At 42.1% G+C, this 15,294-nt stretch overlaps 1 protein-coding gene across 1 annotated transcript in view; it reads left to right on the plus strand.

Moving 5' to 3' along the window:
• Positions 1-657: 657 nt before the first annotated feature.
• DACT2 (dishevelled binding antagonist of beta catenin 2) overlaps positions 658-15,294 on the plus strand; it is a 31,027-nt gene continuing 16,390 nt past the window's right edge. Inside the window, 1 exon segment of the mRNA XM_056343629.1 lies at positions 658-835. Within this exon segment, the coding sequence (XP_056199604.1) occupies positions 658-835 (178 nt within the window).

The raw sequence follows: 15,294 nt of genomic DNA on the forward strand, positions 1-15,294 counted from the left end.
TGAGTAGAGCCTGTGTGGCTTCTGCTTATCCACAACTCCATGATCATAGAGCCAGGGGCTGGAGTGTCTCTGGCTCCTGTGTCCCACAGAGCAAGGAAATATCAAACTGCTTCGAAAGCTGTCAGGGGAAGTTTTGTCAGGAAATGCTGGGTCATCATCACTTGTCATAAGGATTCACTTGCTCCACCAAAATACTCACACCTGATTTTTGTTGGGGAAATTTTCTCAGCTCCAGAATGAAACTTTTCATGGGAAGAGGTGGGAAGAGACTAGTCTGCTGCAAACAGGTTGATAACTAGGGCATCCAAGTTACAGAGCCTGGAATAAGGATATAGGGGAGGTTGGAAACAGAGGCGCTAAATAAGCCTCTCCTATAACCTGGGTGTGTGGGAGCACTGCACAGTAATTTATTGACTATTTTGCAAAACTCTGAAGGCTTTGTTTCATCTCAAGGCAGAGTGGGAAACTCCAGAGTTGAAGGAGACAACAGCTAAAAACAGTCACACTGGAAAAAGCTACAAAGGCGTAGGTGAGGGTGTATTTGTAAAACAATGTAATTGAAATATTTCAGCAGATAACTTTTGCAGACAGTTCACTTTAAAGCTGCTATGTGTAGTACCCATGTAGGCCGCATATTTTTTTCATTTCCTCCCACACATGATCATTGATGGATTTGGAGCAGTAACACTGCTACACGCCTCCTGGGATCCTTTCCCTCTTGCCGATCCCGATCCCTGCCCCGAGCGACACCGGGGACGCCGCCTGACGCCTTTGCGCCACCTGCTGGCTCCCAAGGAGCTTGGCAGGCAGCTCACACGGATTGCACAGAGTGCTGGTGAGATGTTTCCATCGAAATATCGATGATAATTGTCTTGTGCCTGAGAGGTAATAGTCACTCAGAACCCCAACTCACTTTTTTTTTGGCCCTTCCCCGTCCCCCCCCCCCCCCCCGCTATTATCATAGTCAGATTGACCTCCAACAGGTCACAGCCTATTCAGGATTTCTGCAATTTCCAACCCTTTATGTCACCTCCCTTTGGTTTTAAAATGTTCCAGTGCTTAATTACCCCAGTTTCAAAAAAGTATGCCTTGTTTCTAATGCCTTTTATCTCCAAATAATGTACTGTTTTTCCTCTGAGATGGAAACGGGTCTTTAAGAAGCCAACACAATGAAAAGATAACGTTCTTTGTCTTTCCACAAAGACAGCATACAGAGTAGTCCATGCATTCCCAGGCTACTTCCTGGATGTGAAACGATATATAATTAAACACCTTCCTCAAAGCTGAAGAAAGGACCAGTGTCTAAAAATGTCACCTCCAGCTGCTGGATGCCAAAGACTTTGTGAGAGAAAGGCTCCTTGCCTAAAGGCTGGAGATGTTCGGCTGAAAGCCCCTTCTGAGCACAACCAATATACAGTGAAAGGAAGCCTGAGGCTACCAAAAACTACATTTCCAGATCTGCCAGCTTAATAATTGTCTAAGATATTTGATACTGGATTAAGGGGACATGGCCATAACAGTAACTATTTTGCCTTTAAAACTAGAGCCCACTTATAATTTGATTAAAATAAGCAAATGCTTTTGCAGTCTGAATTAATATACTTGGTACCCCAATTAAAAAAAAAATAGCTTATGTTCAGCTTGTTGTTTCTGGTGGGAGAAAAAAAAAAACAAAAAAGGAAAGCTGTTACTGGAGTTTCGTGTAACAAAAAGTCAGCCATTGGAACAGCCACAGGGGAGAGAGCAAAAGTGCAGCTAGCTGAAATGCATTTCTGACAGTAACTAATACTGGATGCTAAGGGAAATATATATGTAATGGTGCAGCCTGAGAGTAATCCTTTCCACTGTTTCCACACCCGTTCTTCAGCAATCAGCAGCTGTGAGTTCCTGAGGTGATGGATGCACTCCAGCTACATTTAACAGCCACCAGTGGACCAATCCTTCATGATTTTTTCTAATCTCCCTTTGTCTAGCTATGTGAACTTTAGTCTCCACAGTATCCTGTAGCAATGAGTTCTTCAACCGAATTGTGTTGTGCAAAAAGGATTTTTTTTCTACTGCTTCTCCACTATCACAAGCGTAATTTTTCAACCACCCTATAAAGACTTCCAGGCAAAAAAGTAGCTAGAAACTCAACTCCCTAATGTAAAAATCCATAAAGAAATTAATCCTTTGAAAATGACATCTTTGCCTTTTAGAAATCTCTTTTTAAAAGGCAAGAACTCATTCCTTTTTCCTTGACAAATTATCTTTACCATGAGTTTGCAAGTCTAAAGGATCACAGGAGGAACACGCTGTCAGGAGGTCATGATTAGAGAGACGCAAAATGCACCAAAGCCACCTTCTGCCTGGGCTCACTGTATGCTGCTCAGCCGCCTTAAGGACAGAACCAATAGTTACTCATGTGTCTCTGGTGCTACTAGGTGTGGGTTTGCTTTATGGATTCATACCAGAGATGAAAACCTTACCTTAAACCTGTGTGTGCTCTAACGCTTTTTAGGCATTAACACTCTTTCAGTGTACTACGCACACCCTAACAATTGTGTTTTACACATCAACACACACATATAAATGTATATAGATGCATGTACATAGATACAGTAGTTAGATTTTTCCTTTTAATTTGGTAGTTTTGAAACTATTCTAAATGGAATATCATTCAATGCCCATTGCTGCATATAAAACCCAGTAAACAGGGAAACTGTTATCTCCCTTAAAAGTTAGCTTGAATAATTCCAAAGCTTTTCTTGCTATTGTTATCCCTTATTTGGGATTACATATTTTAAATGTCGCCTTCTACAAATGAACACAATAGATAAAGTATTTTTCTTGCAATATTAATTAATCATGCAAAATTGCTTTTAAGTGCCATCCACGCTAAAAGGGAATTCATACAGCATATATAAATGTATTTCCATGTTGGTAAGATCTTTTATCTACAACTTGCACAGTTCAAAACAATGATGCCACAACATGGCACTGGTTGAAAATATTTGATGGAGCATTTTTTATTAGAATATGCTGTTACTGGCAAAAGAATTTTGTAGCATCTTGTCGGTTTTTATATAAAAGCAGTTATATATAAAAGATGTACATAACATTAAAATCAAAATAGAATATTTGTGATTGACTCCTTTCTGGAATATTGTCCTGACTTCCTCCTTTTGTGTTGTTTAAATTCACCAATATTTCATTAACCTAACACAGGCAGCTTAACTCTGCCACTTCCTACCTTTAGACTACTTAACTTCCCAGCTTTATTCAAGCAATAAATATCAAAGTGTGGCTACGAACACTGGTACAGTTTAGTTTCATACAGTCTATTTGGGTTTTCACCCACACAGAATTTACTTTGCCCTGGTCCTTTGATAGATGGTTGGCAACTATAGTCTCCCCAGACGCGGTGCAGTCTGGTATTGTGCCATTAGGTGTCACTCTGGACCATGCAAAAGAAGACCAAAGCCTGAAGGAGCATCTTCCCATCAGCAAACATAACCCCAGTTTCAAAAGAGGAGATACATCTTCCAGGACTGCATCTTACCCATGTGCCCTCCCCAGTATGCACACCTTGGCTTCCACCTCCGCGCTCCTCCGCAGGCACTGGCGGTGCTAACACAACAGCACACATTGGAAAGCAGGTCAGGTGCCATACAGCAAAAACTCGGTCCTATCCTTTTATTTCATGAAGGAACAATTTCTAAGGTCCGTAGTTTTCAGTCACACAGAGACACTACGAAAAACCACGGCTGTAGGGTGTTCCCTCGCTCCCTCTGGAGGGCCGAGGGCAATGCCGAGCACGGCATCAGAGCTTAGAGCAAATATCCAGCAAATGAGTTGTTTGGTGGATCGGATCTGAAGCCAACTGACTAACCACCCTATTCCTGCACTGCTTCTTTTGTCTTCTGCTTCTTTTAGTCTTTTTGGTTGCTCTGCTTGTTTGTTTGTAGTTTTCTCCTGACTCAGTTGTTCCCAGTGAAGCATTTCATCTGTTTGGCAACTCCCCCAGGGGAAGCGGGGAGCAACGGTAACTTTGATCTTGTCGGAAGTAATAGCAGTGGCAAGGTGAGGTGCTCCCACATCTGCTGGGTGGATTCTGCTGATGCTGAAATCCTGGGGCAGGGGGGAAACCCACATACCGACTTCTTGTGGCAGCAGGATCAGAGTCTAACTGCACTTACTTATATTCCCAACCTTACAGTCTAAGACATCACGGTACTTTATGCACGAACTGCAGGGAACACAGCTGCCATGTCAAAACAGGACAAATTTTAAAAGCCCCCAGATTTCCTGCTGACATGACTGTATTGCACACAACAGCTGTGGAGTTTTGGGCCCATCCTGGCATTTCAGCCAAAGGGAAAAGTCCTGCTTGGAATAAGACTTTTGCCCATTGCCCCATAGTTCCACTAATTCTAAGCAGCTCACAAAGACCCGAAGGTGGGGCATCTTTGAAATACTTCATAATCTAATCACATTTATTTCATTTCAGGCAGAGCACCTCATATGTTGCAGTAAGATAAGGTTGGATTCATTTAAAAGGAAATGAAAGAATTATAACACCCAGAGGTTATTAAAGGTTCTGCTTTTTGATAGCAGAGGCATTAATACCCTCTCAGAAACCACACCGCATATAGACACACAGGGAAAAGCCAATAGAACAGCGGCTTTAGGTATAAGCCCTGAGAGCCATGTAAGTGAAATTCACTTTGAATCAAGCGAGAAGCATAGCACTGTCAGGCTGAGAGCTCACGTACCAGAAATGACAGCTTTCATTGGAAAACCTCACCCAGAAACCAGTGACATAGGGAAGCAATTCTTATCCCTCCTCCAGGATGGGTACTCAGAGCACAAGTTCCTGGTGGTCACATCGCATGGCTGTGCTGTTTTAGGGGGCTCCCAGTGTGCCTGAGACAAAACGACAGGCACGAACACAGGCACCAAGGATGTGGGAGTGCTGCAAAATCTACCGTTCCAAATCCAGCCTGGTGTGTAAACATTGACTTGATATTAGCATCAGGTAGGAATTGTTCTTTGGGGTAGAAGTAAAACATTTCAAACGGAGGCATTTCAAACTGAGGTGGCCCATTTTCCAACAGAAAACCGATACTTTTCAACTCCTGTCACCATCACCTTTACCATTACAAGGGGCAAGCTGCTGCTCTGCATGCTGGAGAAAGGATGGCTAACTTGCACTGCAACCATTCTCCAGAAAATCTGCTGCATGATTCAGCTGGTGTCCTTGAAGGCTCTGAGGGATGTCTGAGGCAGTTGTCTTCTCAGCCTGTGAGACAGTAAAGTGTGTCTTTTTGTCCCACCTTCCGCAATGTTAGAAAGAGGAGTGAGCATCTCCTTCTCCATCATACCCCCTTGAGTCTCCTCTTCTTTCCTCATTTTCCCACATTTATCCAGGGGACAACCAGAACCTCATCCCAAATCTCTGTCACAGTAAAGTAATGCCTGCTGTCTTCTCTGCATCTCACCTTATGTGGTGGACAGAAGAGACAATGCCATTCATTTCAACATGGCTTCCAGAGGACTATAAAGAAAACAGTCGTCCTGTTGCTGCCTTCATTTGATGTCCTGGGAGGGGTGGGTTACTGTCTTCTAGCTAGGATGGATCTGCAATGGAATACATTGATTAGCAAACAGGAAATGCACACAAAGAAAATCTAGTCTTCCAAATTTTCTGTAGAAAGAGCTTTACAGGATTTAGACAACAATTTGCTTCCAAAGGAGATTTGAGCATCTGATTTAAAATATTCTTTTCTGTCCAGATGAAATATTTCTTTGGGTCCCCACACATGCAGAGATACTTTGGTTTTTGCAAGTGTTTCTGTGTTTATCCTTAATCTGTACTGCAGCTGGTGAATCAGTGTTGTTTTACAGGTATTAAAAACATTCAGCAGGGTAGCTGCTAGCTAAGGTTTCAGACTCCTGATAACAGATGGCAGATGTTCTTCCTGGTAGCAACAACAGCTAAAACTCAATAGCAGCTGCCTCTGTTTTGGAAGAGAGAATGGAGAGAACTTGATCCACGCTGATGTTTGGAGAGGGCTGGTCTTAGGGCTTCTGGCATACCTAGCAAGGTTAAAAAAGCACTAATGTCTCACTTAAGGTCAGAAGAATAGGGCAAAAAAGATCTACCTTGCTGCTAACGTCGATTTGGGCACTAATTTTGCAAGGCAAATTTTGGGTGAGGATTTCTGCCATATATCTACTCTGTTGAGAAAGATCTTCTGAAGAATTGTATCTACTCAGAAAAGAGAGGAAATTTAGCAGTGCTTCAGGGAAGAAGAATCTGGGAAGCAGGAATGGAAAGGCCTGATGGACAATTTCACCCTTGTAAATGGAAAGAAAAGAGTCTGTACTACTTGATCTTACTTTACTCATGCTGCTGCAGAAGGCACAGATGTGAGAGAGCTACGGTGCCTCCCAGGCAGGCTTGCACAACGCTCCCAGGGGACGCCCAAGCCATGGTGCAAGGCCATGAGCTAGCACCACAATTACAAACAGCACGGCTGTGCTAGAGCAGTGCTGAGGCACGAAAGAGCTCAGGGACACCAACACAATGACACTCACACAGTCCTGCTAGGACCTGAAGGAGTATCTCTGGACACATACTGCACTGACATAGCAGTTCGCTCCAGATCTCCAAAATGGCACAGTGATCCCACGATCAGTGAGAACAGAAAGAGCAGCAGTCTGTCCTGAGAGTGAAGAATGTCAGATCTGAGACACGAAGAGCAAACATGTGCAGACAGGAGAAGGACAAGCCACCAAATCCAAACATAACCTGAGCAATTTTTGGAGGTTCAGTTAATCCCTTAAGTGACTTCGGATTTCCTCTATTTCTCTCCATGTCATTCAGGATTCCTGACGGTGGTATTATTTTTTTTCTCTATAATCATTCTTAAACATCTAGCTGCGGAAACACTTTCAAATAGATGCTGCATCCTCAAACCCCTTCTCCAAGCTCCAGGTTAAATTAGTGTAGTGGGACAGGTGGTCAGGCAAAGCTTTGACTGAGATCTAGAAACGCCTGCCCCTTGCTGACCTAAAAGCAATGCTTGCCTTGTGGCACTGTCGTACTTTGGTTCTCACACCATTATGTTTGGCAGTAACTGTGTCATGGTCTACAGTGTTGTATAAACATAATAATTACAAAGGCTCCCACCTGAGGGGTAAATGCTCCTCTGAAATTCCTTTGCCAACTCTTTGGCATTGGTATTTCAGAGAACACATGTGCCCGCAACACCAAAGCACAATTATCTCAGTTAGCGGAACAGGAGCATGAACAGCAGCACTAGCAATTCCTGCGGTTGTGCTGCATCCACTCCCAATGGCAGCATGCCTGTTGTCCAGAAAACCTATTATCAATCACAGGAGACTGTTTTACAGGCAACAGGTCAAGCTCAGACCAAGCTTAATTCCCTGGACATTTTTCAAGCTGGATTCATGTATGCTCAAAGTGGACCTGGCTGAATATCTTTAACAGACAGATAATTTATATGTAGGGAGTACTGAGTCATTAATACGTGACATTTTCTAGCAGTGCCATAGCTGAAATACACTCTAGTGTTACTTGTGCTTCTCTAGGAATTAGAGTGGCATCCTTTGGGAGAACTTGTCTGCTGTCTCAATCCTGATGCAGATTTAACCCAGCACCCTCTTGACATAAGCCTCTTTCAATTCTATAAGCTCCTCTGCTCCTGCCCTCCACAATACCTCTAAAGAGGAGTGTAAGAACATTCAGCAGGAGGTGAGTCTCAAGATACATATTTTATAGCCTGGCACAGGTGGGAAGACTACCTGGTATCACTGCAGCCAAAAGGACAGCAAGACAGGTAAGAGATGCCGTGTATGCTCACCTTCTTACATCAGAAAGACATGTGGGAAGAGACAAGGCCACGTGAGTCTCCTGTGCCAAGGGATGAGATGTTACGTATGGTAGTATGTACAGAACAGTAATACGTATTTCACACCACACCAAATCATCTCATGTCCAATGAACTGTCTCATATGTCTTTTTGCAATCAAATTATGATTAAGGACTACCTGGACATGGATTGAGAATATTTATAATACTTTAAGAGATTTTAAGAACCCAGTATTTTATAAAAAGCTCCAGTTAAAATTTCCTGTCCCCTGTCCCAGGTGTTCACATGGCAACGTACTTTGCAATTAAACTTGTCTAATAAAAATCCAGTTAAGAAGGTAACCAAGGAATCTTCATAGGCACCTGGCAATAAACATAAATTTGCTGAAAAGGAATAAGTTGTAGAGAGGATGACATAGCAAAGTCGGGGCATAGATAATGTGTATGTGTGTGTGTTTGTTCACAGCCTATTCACACCAAAAAAAATTGTGAACAGACATGTTAAGCAAAGCACAAACTGCACAGCCTCAGTAGAGAGGAATTAGAGATCAGCTATGCATCTCCCATTCATCTTCCCCATCCTGGAATGTGCAATATGTGCTTTAGCCCATCCCATTGCTGAGCACACAGTGTCTCAGTATGCTTGTAAGTTTTCCATTTGTTTTTCCACGGCTCGCTAAGGACTTATAACTGCCCCGATCATCACCATGCTGCAAAGATGATGATGAATTCAGCAGACCCTACATGCAAATGGTAGTCCATGCAAAATGCTAGCTGATGGTACAGATAGGCAACTGGAGTTTTGCAAACCTGCTGGTGTTGCATTACATGCTGAAAATACAGTCTCGCAGAATAAGCACCATCTTCCTGCCAGCACAGCTCTTCCTCTGCAACATGCCTAAGAGCAAAGAACCATTGTCTGTAAAGTAATTAAATTTTGTTCAGTAGCTAGTTTAGTTAACCTTTATAGGAAAGAAGTAAGTAAGAAATATCACTATTTTCATTTTCTACTGCTCTTTTTAGACATGACAAAATGAAGCAAGGCTTTGTTGAGAAAAGCCTGCCATAATATTGCTCCACTGATACGTTTAGCAATGCTGCAGTGGTATGATGTATACCAGTACATTTTCCCAATTTATAATGCTGAAGCAATCTCTGCTATGGTTTTATCACTGACCTAGCTATGGGGCCCAGACAGGCTCCAGCTTTGGGAAACGGAGACACAATTGAAGCTCTGTGATTAAGCCTTTCAGGGTAGACTCAGCAGGAAAGCGCGCTCCCCAAGGCATGTTTTGCGTATGTCTGCTCCTTCTTACAAACAGAAGCAAAGGAATAGTTGCAATGGTTGAAATGCAGGATCCAGTATATGAGTTTTCATATACTTCCATCCTAGTGAAAGGAAAGGACTTAACATTATAGGAATGAAACAAGGAATTTGATAAGGTTTCTTCTCCCATCTCAGATTGATGTGCTTCTGTGGGGATACACACATCTGCACTTTCTAAAAGAACTCATTTAAGTGAAAACATTTCCCAGTCGCCACAGTGCTCAGTGTGATTCTTACAAGCCATCGTATAAATCTTATGAGCTCACAAAACTCACAAAAATATCCCTACTAGCCATTCAGGTCAGTGGAGCAAACTGGATCTGCCCCATTTTATCTCTCCTAGAAAAGAGAATGTACTTTAAAGCATGCCCAATAAAATCACAGTCCTCGCAAATCAGCAAGTTGTCTTGTTTTTTCTGCTTTTTAGTGAAAGAACCCAAAAGGAGCAGGCCTATGAGCATCCAGCAAGCTAAGGGTGCGTTATCTGAATACGTTCAGTGCCTGTTAGTCAATAAAAGTACATTACCATGCCATTCTCCGCATTGCAGTCTAACCCCCACTACCTGCACAGATTTCCAATGCAAATAAATACAAACACTAGCTAAATCAGCATGCTGTGAAACTGTAAGAGAAATTCCTCTTTCTTTCGATGTTTCTCCTGAATATCCTTAAGCTAACTATTTTTAACAAAAGGTGTTTTGTTCTGAATGCCCTGACCCAGAATTTGCAGAAGTATTTGGCAAGATCAGAATTAATGGGTCTTTAGGCTTCAGTTTAGCAAGATACTAAGGCATGTGTCTAATTTTAAGCACAGAAGTAGTGCTTTTGACTTCAGTGGGACCACTGACCTTTTTAAAGTTAGGTGAGTGTTTACATATCTTGCTGAATAGGTGCCTTGGGGCTTTCTAACCATAGGTCCTAAAAACTTCTGCCATCCTTAACTAAGCTTGTCAATACATCACCATGAAAGGACCCCTTTTTGTCCCTCTTTTCTCTGGCATTGTGCATTGTGTTTTTTTTCTCAATGGAAAAACTATATGAGGTTGGTTTGCACTAACTAAACTTTAAGCTACATCTGTGCAGAAGAAGGGTAGTGCCCTTCCTTTATAAGACTTCAGAGTTAACCAGTGGAATCCTGAAGTAGGGCAGGAATAATACTCTATACTCTGGAACTGCACACTGGCATGAAGCTTCTCCTGTTGGAAACACATTCCTTTTTCAAAGAAGGAGACTCAGAACCTTACACACACCAGGTTTTGCTTTGTTTTTCAGAGAAGTATGTATGGAACTTTGAAAACAGAAAGATCATAGAGCGTTTCACACACATGCACACATATACACACATGAAAAATGGTGAAAAGACAAATCCACAAGCAAACGCTAGTTAAGAATCTAATGTGAAACATACAATGTGAAATATAAAGCATGGAAAAAACAGTCCTCCAACTGGTATAACTTTAAAGGCTTTGATGGATTAATTTCTTAATGGTGGACAAGTGAAGGAAGAAAACTGAGATCACTTGGACTAGAGGAAAATAAAAATTATAAATGATTAATCAACAAAACAGCAGAGACTGTGATTCCAAATATTTTTACAAGACAGCTGTGCAATCCAAAAGTATTTCTGTGCATCTAAGAATGAGAGCGTACCCCGGAATGAGGGGTCACCTGGCAATCTGGCATACAAACAGAAAAGGTGGCAGCTTGGATATGCAAACATGATCAGTTATATTGAAAAACCATTGAAGGGAAAGAAGTTAAGGAAAAGCAATGATGAAGAGCAAGGACTGAACTGGGAGGAATGTCTGGAACTGTATTGCAATGTTGCTGGAATTCACATTTAACATTAACGACCAGGAAGAAGGTTTTGAACAATACTGTAATGATGTGAACTTGCTAAGCATTATGAATGATAATGAGGGCTGAAAAATATTGCTGCGGAGCCAAAGGAAATCAGAAGGACAGGAAGAAAGTGAGGTTCTGATGGGAAAAAAATACAAGCTATAATGTATGGGATTAAATATGAAAAGAAGGGAGGCTGTGAGAGAGAATTAGGTTATAAGGCAGTCAGTTCTGAATTTTCATCAGGACGCCAGTGAGGGAGATCAATGGGTATAAAAGAAGATACCACTCAATGTGAAGAAATGACCATCATTCTTCTTGGCTTCTGATGCAACAGCACAAGGCAGACTGTGCCCTGCTCTGTGTGCCTGATTTCAGGTGAGCATTGACCTGCAAACTGTTCTTAGCAGAAGCTGAGGTGAAAAAGCGCAATCAGCCCCAAGTGAGCACAACCCAGTGCAAGGCTACAAGCCTCCTTGTAGAGGAGGGCTCGTGCCGGCAGTGACAAAAGAGGCGCAGCCCGCAGGGGCAGCAGAATGACCCTGCTTCCAATTCCTCTTTGCCTGTGTCCCAGCCCAAGCAGCCAGCCTGGCTCCTTCCATCACAACCGAGGTGAGATTTTGAAGTGACGGGGGAGGGCTGCTGCCTCTCTTAGCAGCAAGTTACTGATAGCTCCTCTTCAAAAACCTCCCTACTCCTGTCCTGTGGGACAGCCTTCTGGCCCAGGTCCTCCCTTTTGGGTCTGTCCATCCCATGGCAGAAGCACCCAGCATCCACATTTGGCATCTCATTCTTAGAGAAGACAAATTGTTTCCTTTACTCCCAAAGTCTTACACCAACTTAGTGTCCATGAACACGTGGAGGTGCAGTGACTCTCTGATCACTGGCCCCAAGCCAACTGTAGTCAGTACATGTGCCCCCCCAACACCTCTGGTTACAATCTATTGTAAACTTAGACCTCTTGCACTTCAAATGGTTAGTTCTTCATGTTCCTCCCTGTTAGTTTAGAACATCAATGTTTTCAAGATCCTTTGCAAGAAGCCATTATAGCTACACCAAATTTTATCACACTTTTTCCACTCTCTATTAGGTTCCCACATCTCCTATTCTTTCTGAATACTGATGCCCTTAACTGTTTTCTGACTTAACTCTCAGGCTTTTGCCTCCAGATTCATCCTGGCTATGGTATGCCACTCTTTCTGCCTACCTGGATTTCTGGTCCCCACCACTTTCTCCATTTGCCTGCGTATTCATGCTTCTTGAGTCCCCATCTGTACAACATTGCTCATGTGCCTCTCCAGTTTACCTATCTATCCACAGATTTATGGACATGCACACATTTCTACATGGTCCAAAATATAGGCTTGTAGTTCCAAAGATTTCAGATGGAGAGCATAAACTGGAAAGAGACAAGAAAAAGCACTTTCATGCTATGCTTCTAACAGCCCTCAGCAGAGCCTCCTCCCTCCTCCCTTCCCTGCAACCCCCACCATTGTGCTGTGAGTGTCACAAGAGACTCAGTCTGCAACCCTGTGAAAAATAAACAGAAATAAGCACAAAACCAGATGGACATCTCTTAATCCCTGGTAGCTGAAGGCAGGATTTTGCTAGTGTTTTTAAAAGATTCCTCTTTCTAAAGACCTCCATCAATTCAAATCTGTTTTTGTAGCAGAAACTGTGTGTCAGCTGCACTCTCACTTCCTTTTCCTTATCCATATAGTTCAAAAAGTCATTTTTTCCAATTCAAATCAAATTCTCTGAACTCTGCAAAGAGACCTTCCCACTAGTGACTTGTTTCTTTCTAATTAAATAAAATAATCCTTCAGACATGGGCTTTTAAGAAGAATGTTTTCAAAGGCAGCTGCTCTGCTAATTAGACAAAATGCCTGGATGATGGCAATTTACTTACAAGCATCTCACAGAGGGACATACAATCCTATGCATTCTCTGGCAAACAGTGCTAGTGCAGAAGTAACACTACCCAGGGCAACGTAAGGGTTTAGGCGACTTTCAGGATATTCTCAATGGTTGACCTTAACATTTCCAAAAAATGGCAGAAGGCTCCATCCCATGTCACAGAGGAACCCTGTACCACTAAGCAGTGCCTTGGATCTTTTACGTGAAAGGATATACGTTCAGTACATGTCTTCTGGAGCACACAATAATGATCAACAAGTATAAAAATTGCACTTTGCCTTATCTTGAACAGGATAATGGCTTGTGTCAGGCTTGTCTCAGTCCACATGTGACTGCTCTGCATCCTCCAACTAACCTTCTAAACATCTGCCAGATGTCAACAGCTTAGAAGATTCCCTTCAGCAGTGTCTCTACATGAGACTCTCAGTAGGATCAATGGCAAGAGGGTTGTGGAGTTCCCAGGAACAACAGCACAACACAGAGGACAGGGAGGATGGTGGGCAAAGTGAGGATGCTGATGCATGTACTGAGTTTCTGTCATGTCAAGAGGTAGTCCTAAACAAACAGATTCTTCGTCAGCTATTGCTATGCATGGCAATGTCAGTACAGGCTAAAAACACAATAAAATAAAGCTGAAGCCTATGTAGTAATGGTACCTCCACAAGGTAATGTTACCAAAAAACCCCTTTGAATTATTTTTCACCACAAAACATAAGCAAAGGTGGGAAGCAAACTGCAATTTAGCTCTTGAAGTTGTCTGGTATACAAAAGCATTTTGTGTACTCTGGACTTCACCCAAAGCAAACATTCAACTACTTTTAAACACATCTGGAGGTCAATAGAAGTTGTCTTACTCTTAACATTAGTCCCACACAAACTGCCTAATAAGCATTCACAAAACAAGGAGTAAAGTAATTTCTGTGGTCACATGAATGATTTGGCTTCACTTTCAAGTTCTACCACAGATTTCCTGTTCGATCCTGTGTAAAAGGGTTAACCTCTTTGTACATCTCCATTTGCCAAACAGGGTAAATAACACCTGCCTTCTTTCTGGTGGTTTATGAGGCTCTGAGGGCATGTCTCTACCACAGGTGCAGGCACACCCAAGCTGGCTCCATATGAGGAGCACAATTAGTGTTTTTTCTAGGGATTCAAATTAAAATGCCCAGTATTCAACTTACCAAAGTGCTGAGTTCTCAGAACTGCAACTAAAGTCAAAGGGAACTCTGTTTGAAACAATAAAAGAGATATATATTAACTGCGTACTACTAAGTACACTAAAAAAAATCAGGCCAAAGGCATCTCCAATGGGCACCTAAAACGAGCAAGCATTTCTGAAATGAAACTCAACACCTCCGGGTCCCTCCTTGAAAACAAAAACAGCTTTATACCTTTTGGGATGTTGTGAAGACATTATTCATTCATACCGTAAGACACTTAAAAGTGAGAATGCCAAGTATATTTTTAAAAAGCAAAAGAAAATTCTATCGGCAGCGCACAGCTTAAATGATCTGCAACAAATAAGGCGTGGGCTGGAACATGAGGACAGAGGACAACGAATAGTCGCCCACTGATCATCCATCTTTGATTCTATACACTTATTGAGGAATAGACCTGTGAAACAACACTGTGTTATCACATCATACAAATCAGGACCTAAAGTCAGGTTATGTAGACAGCTTGCTTTATTTCCTACTGGTTTGGTGTCTGATTTTGCAGCCGTGTAATTCCTTTACGACAGCTTTTTTGTAAAAGGATCCTCAGGATCTGTAGGTGGAAAACAGGAATCTTACTCCAACTCTTGCTTAAATCAAGAGTAATGTCTTTGAAATTAATGGAATTAAAGTAACATAAGTGAAAAGTCAAACCTTTTGGCTCCTGAAAAGTGCAAGCTAAATTTCAGCATTTGGATTCACTGTGCTAAAGCTAGGCAGCAAAACGGTGTGTTACTTACAGATTGCTACCTTTTTTTTAAGTCATCCTTAAAGTCTAGTGAAACTTTAAAAAGCACCAATATCAAACATTCTACTCTATCAGTCATTAAGAATAGCAGAAGTTTTGTCAGTCCCTACTATGAAGCTTTCACCTTCACTGCTACCCCCACACACACACACACATAATCTCACAGTTTTCATTTTGGGGGCATTTCACACCTTTTATTCTCTCCTCCAGAAATCAGGTAACACGAGCTATTTGTTATCTGAAAAGATTAAGTGACATCATAAGGGTTCTGGGGAAGAAAGTAATCAGTACAACACAGGGGATAATCAGGAAGATGATTAGAATAAAGATACTGCTGTGATATAGCCCATTTGGGATTTAATGTATGAAA

Source organism: Falco biarmicus, chromosome 6 (assembly GCF_023638135.1).
Source record: "Falco biarmicus isolate bFalBia1 chromosome 6, bFalBia1.pri, whole genome shotgun sequence".
Lineage (NCBI taxonomy): Eukaryota > Metazoa > Chordata > Aves > Falconiformes > Falconidae > Falco > Falco biarmicus.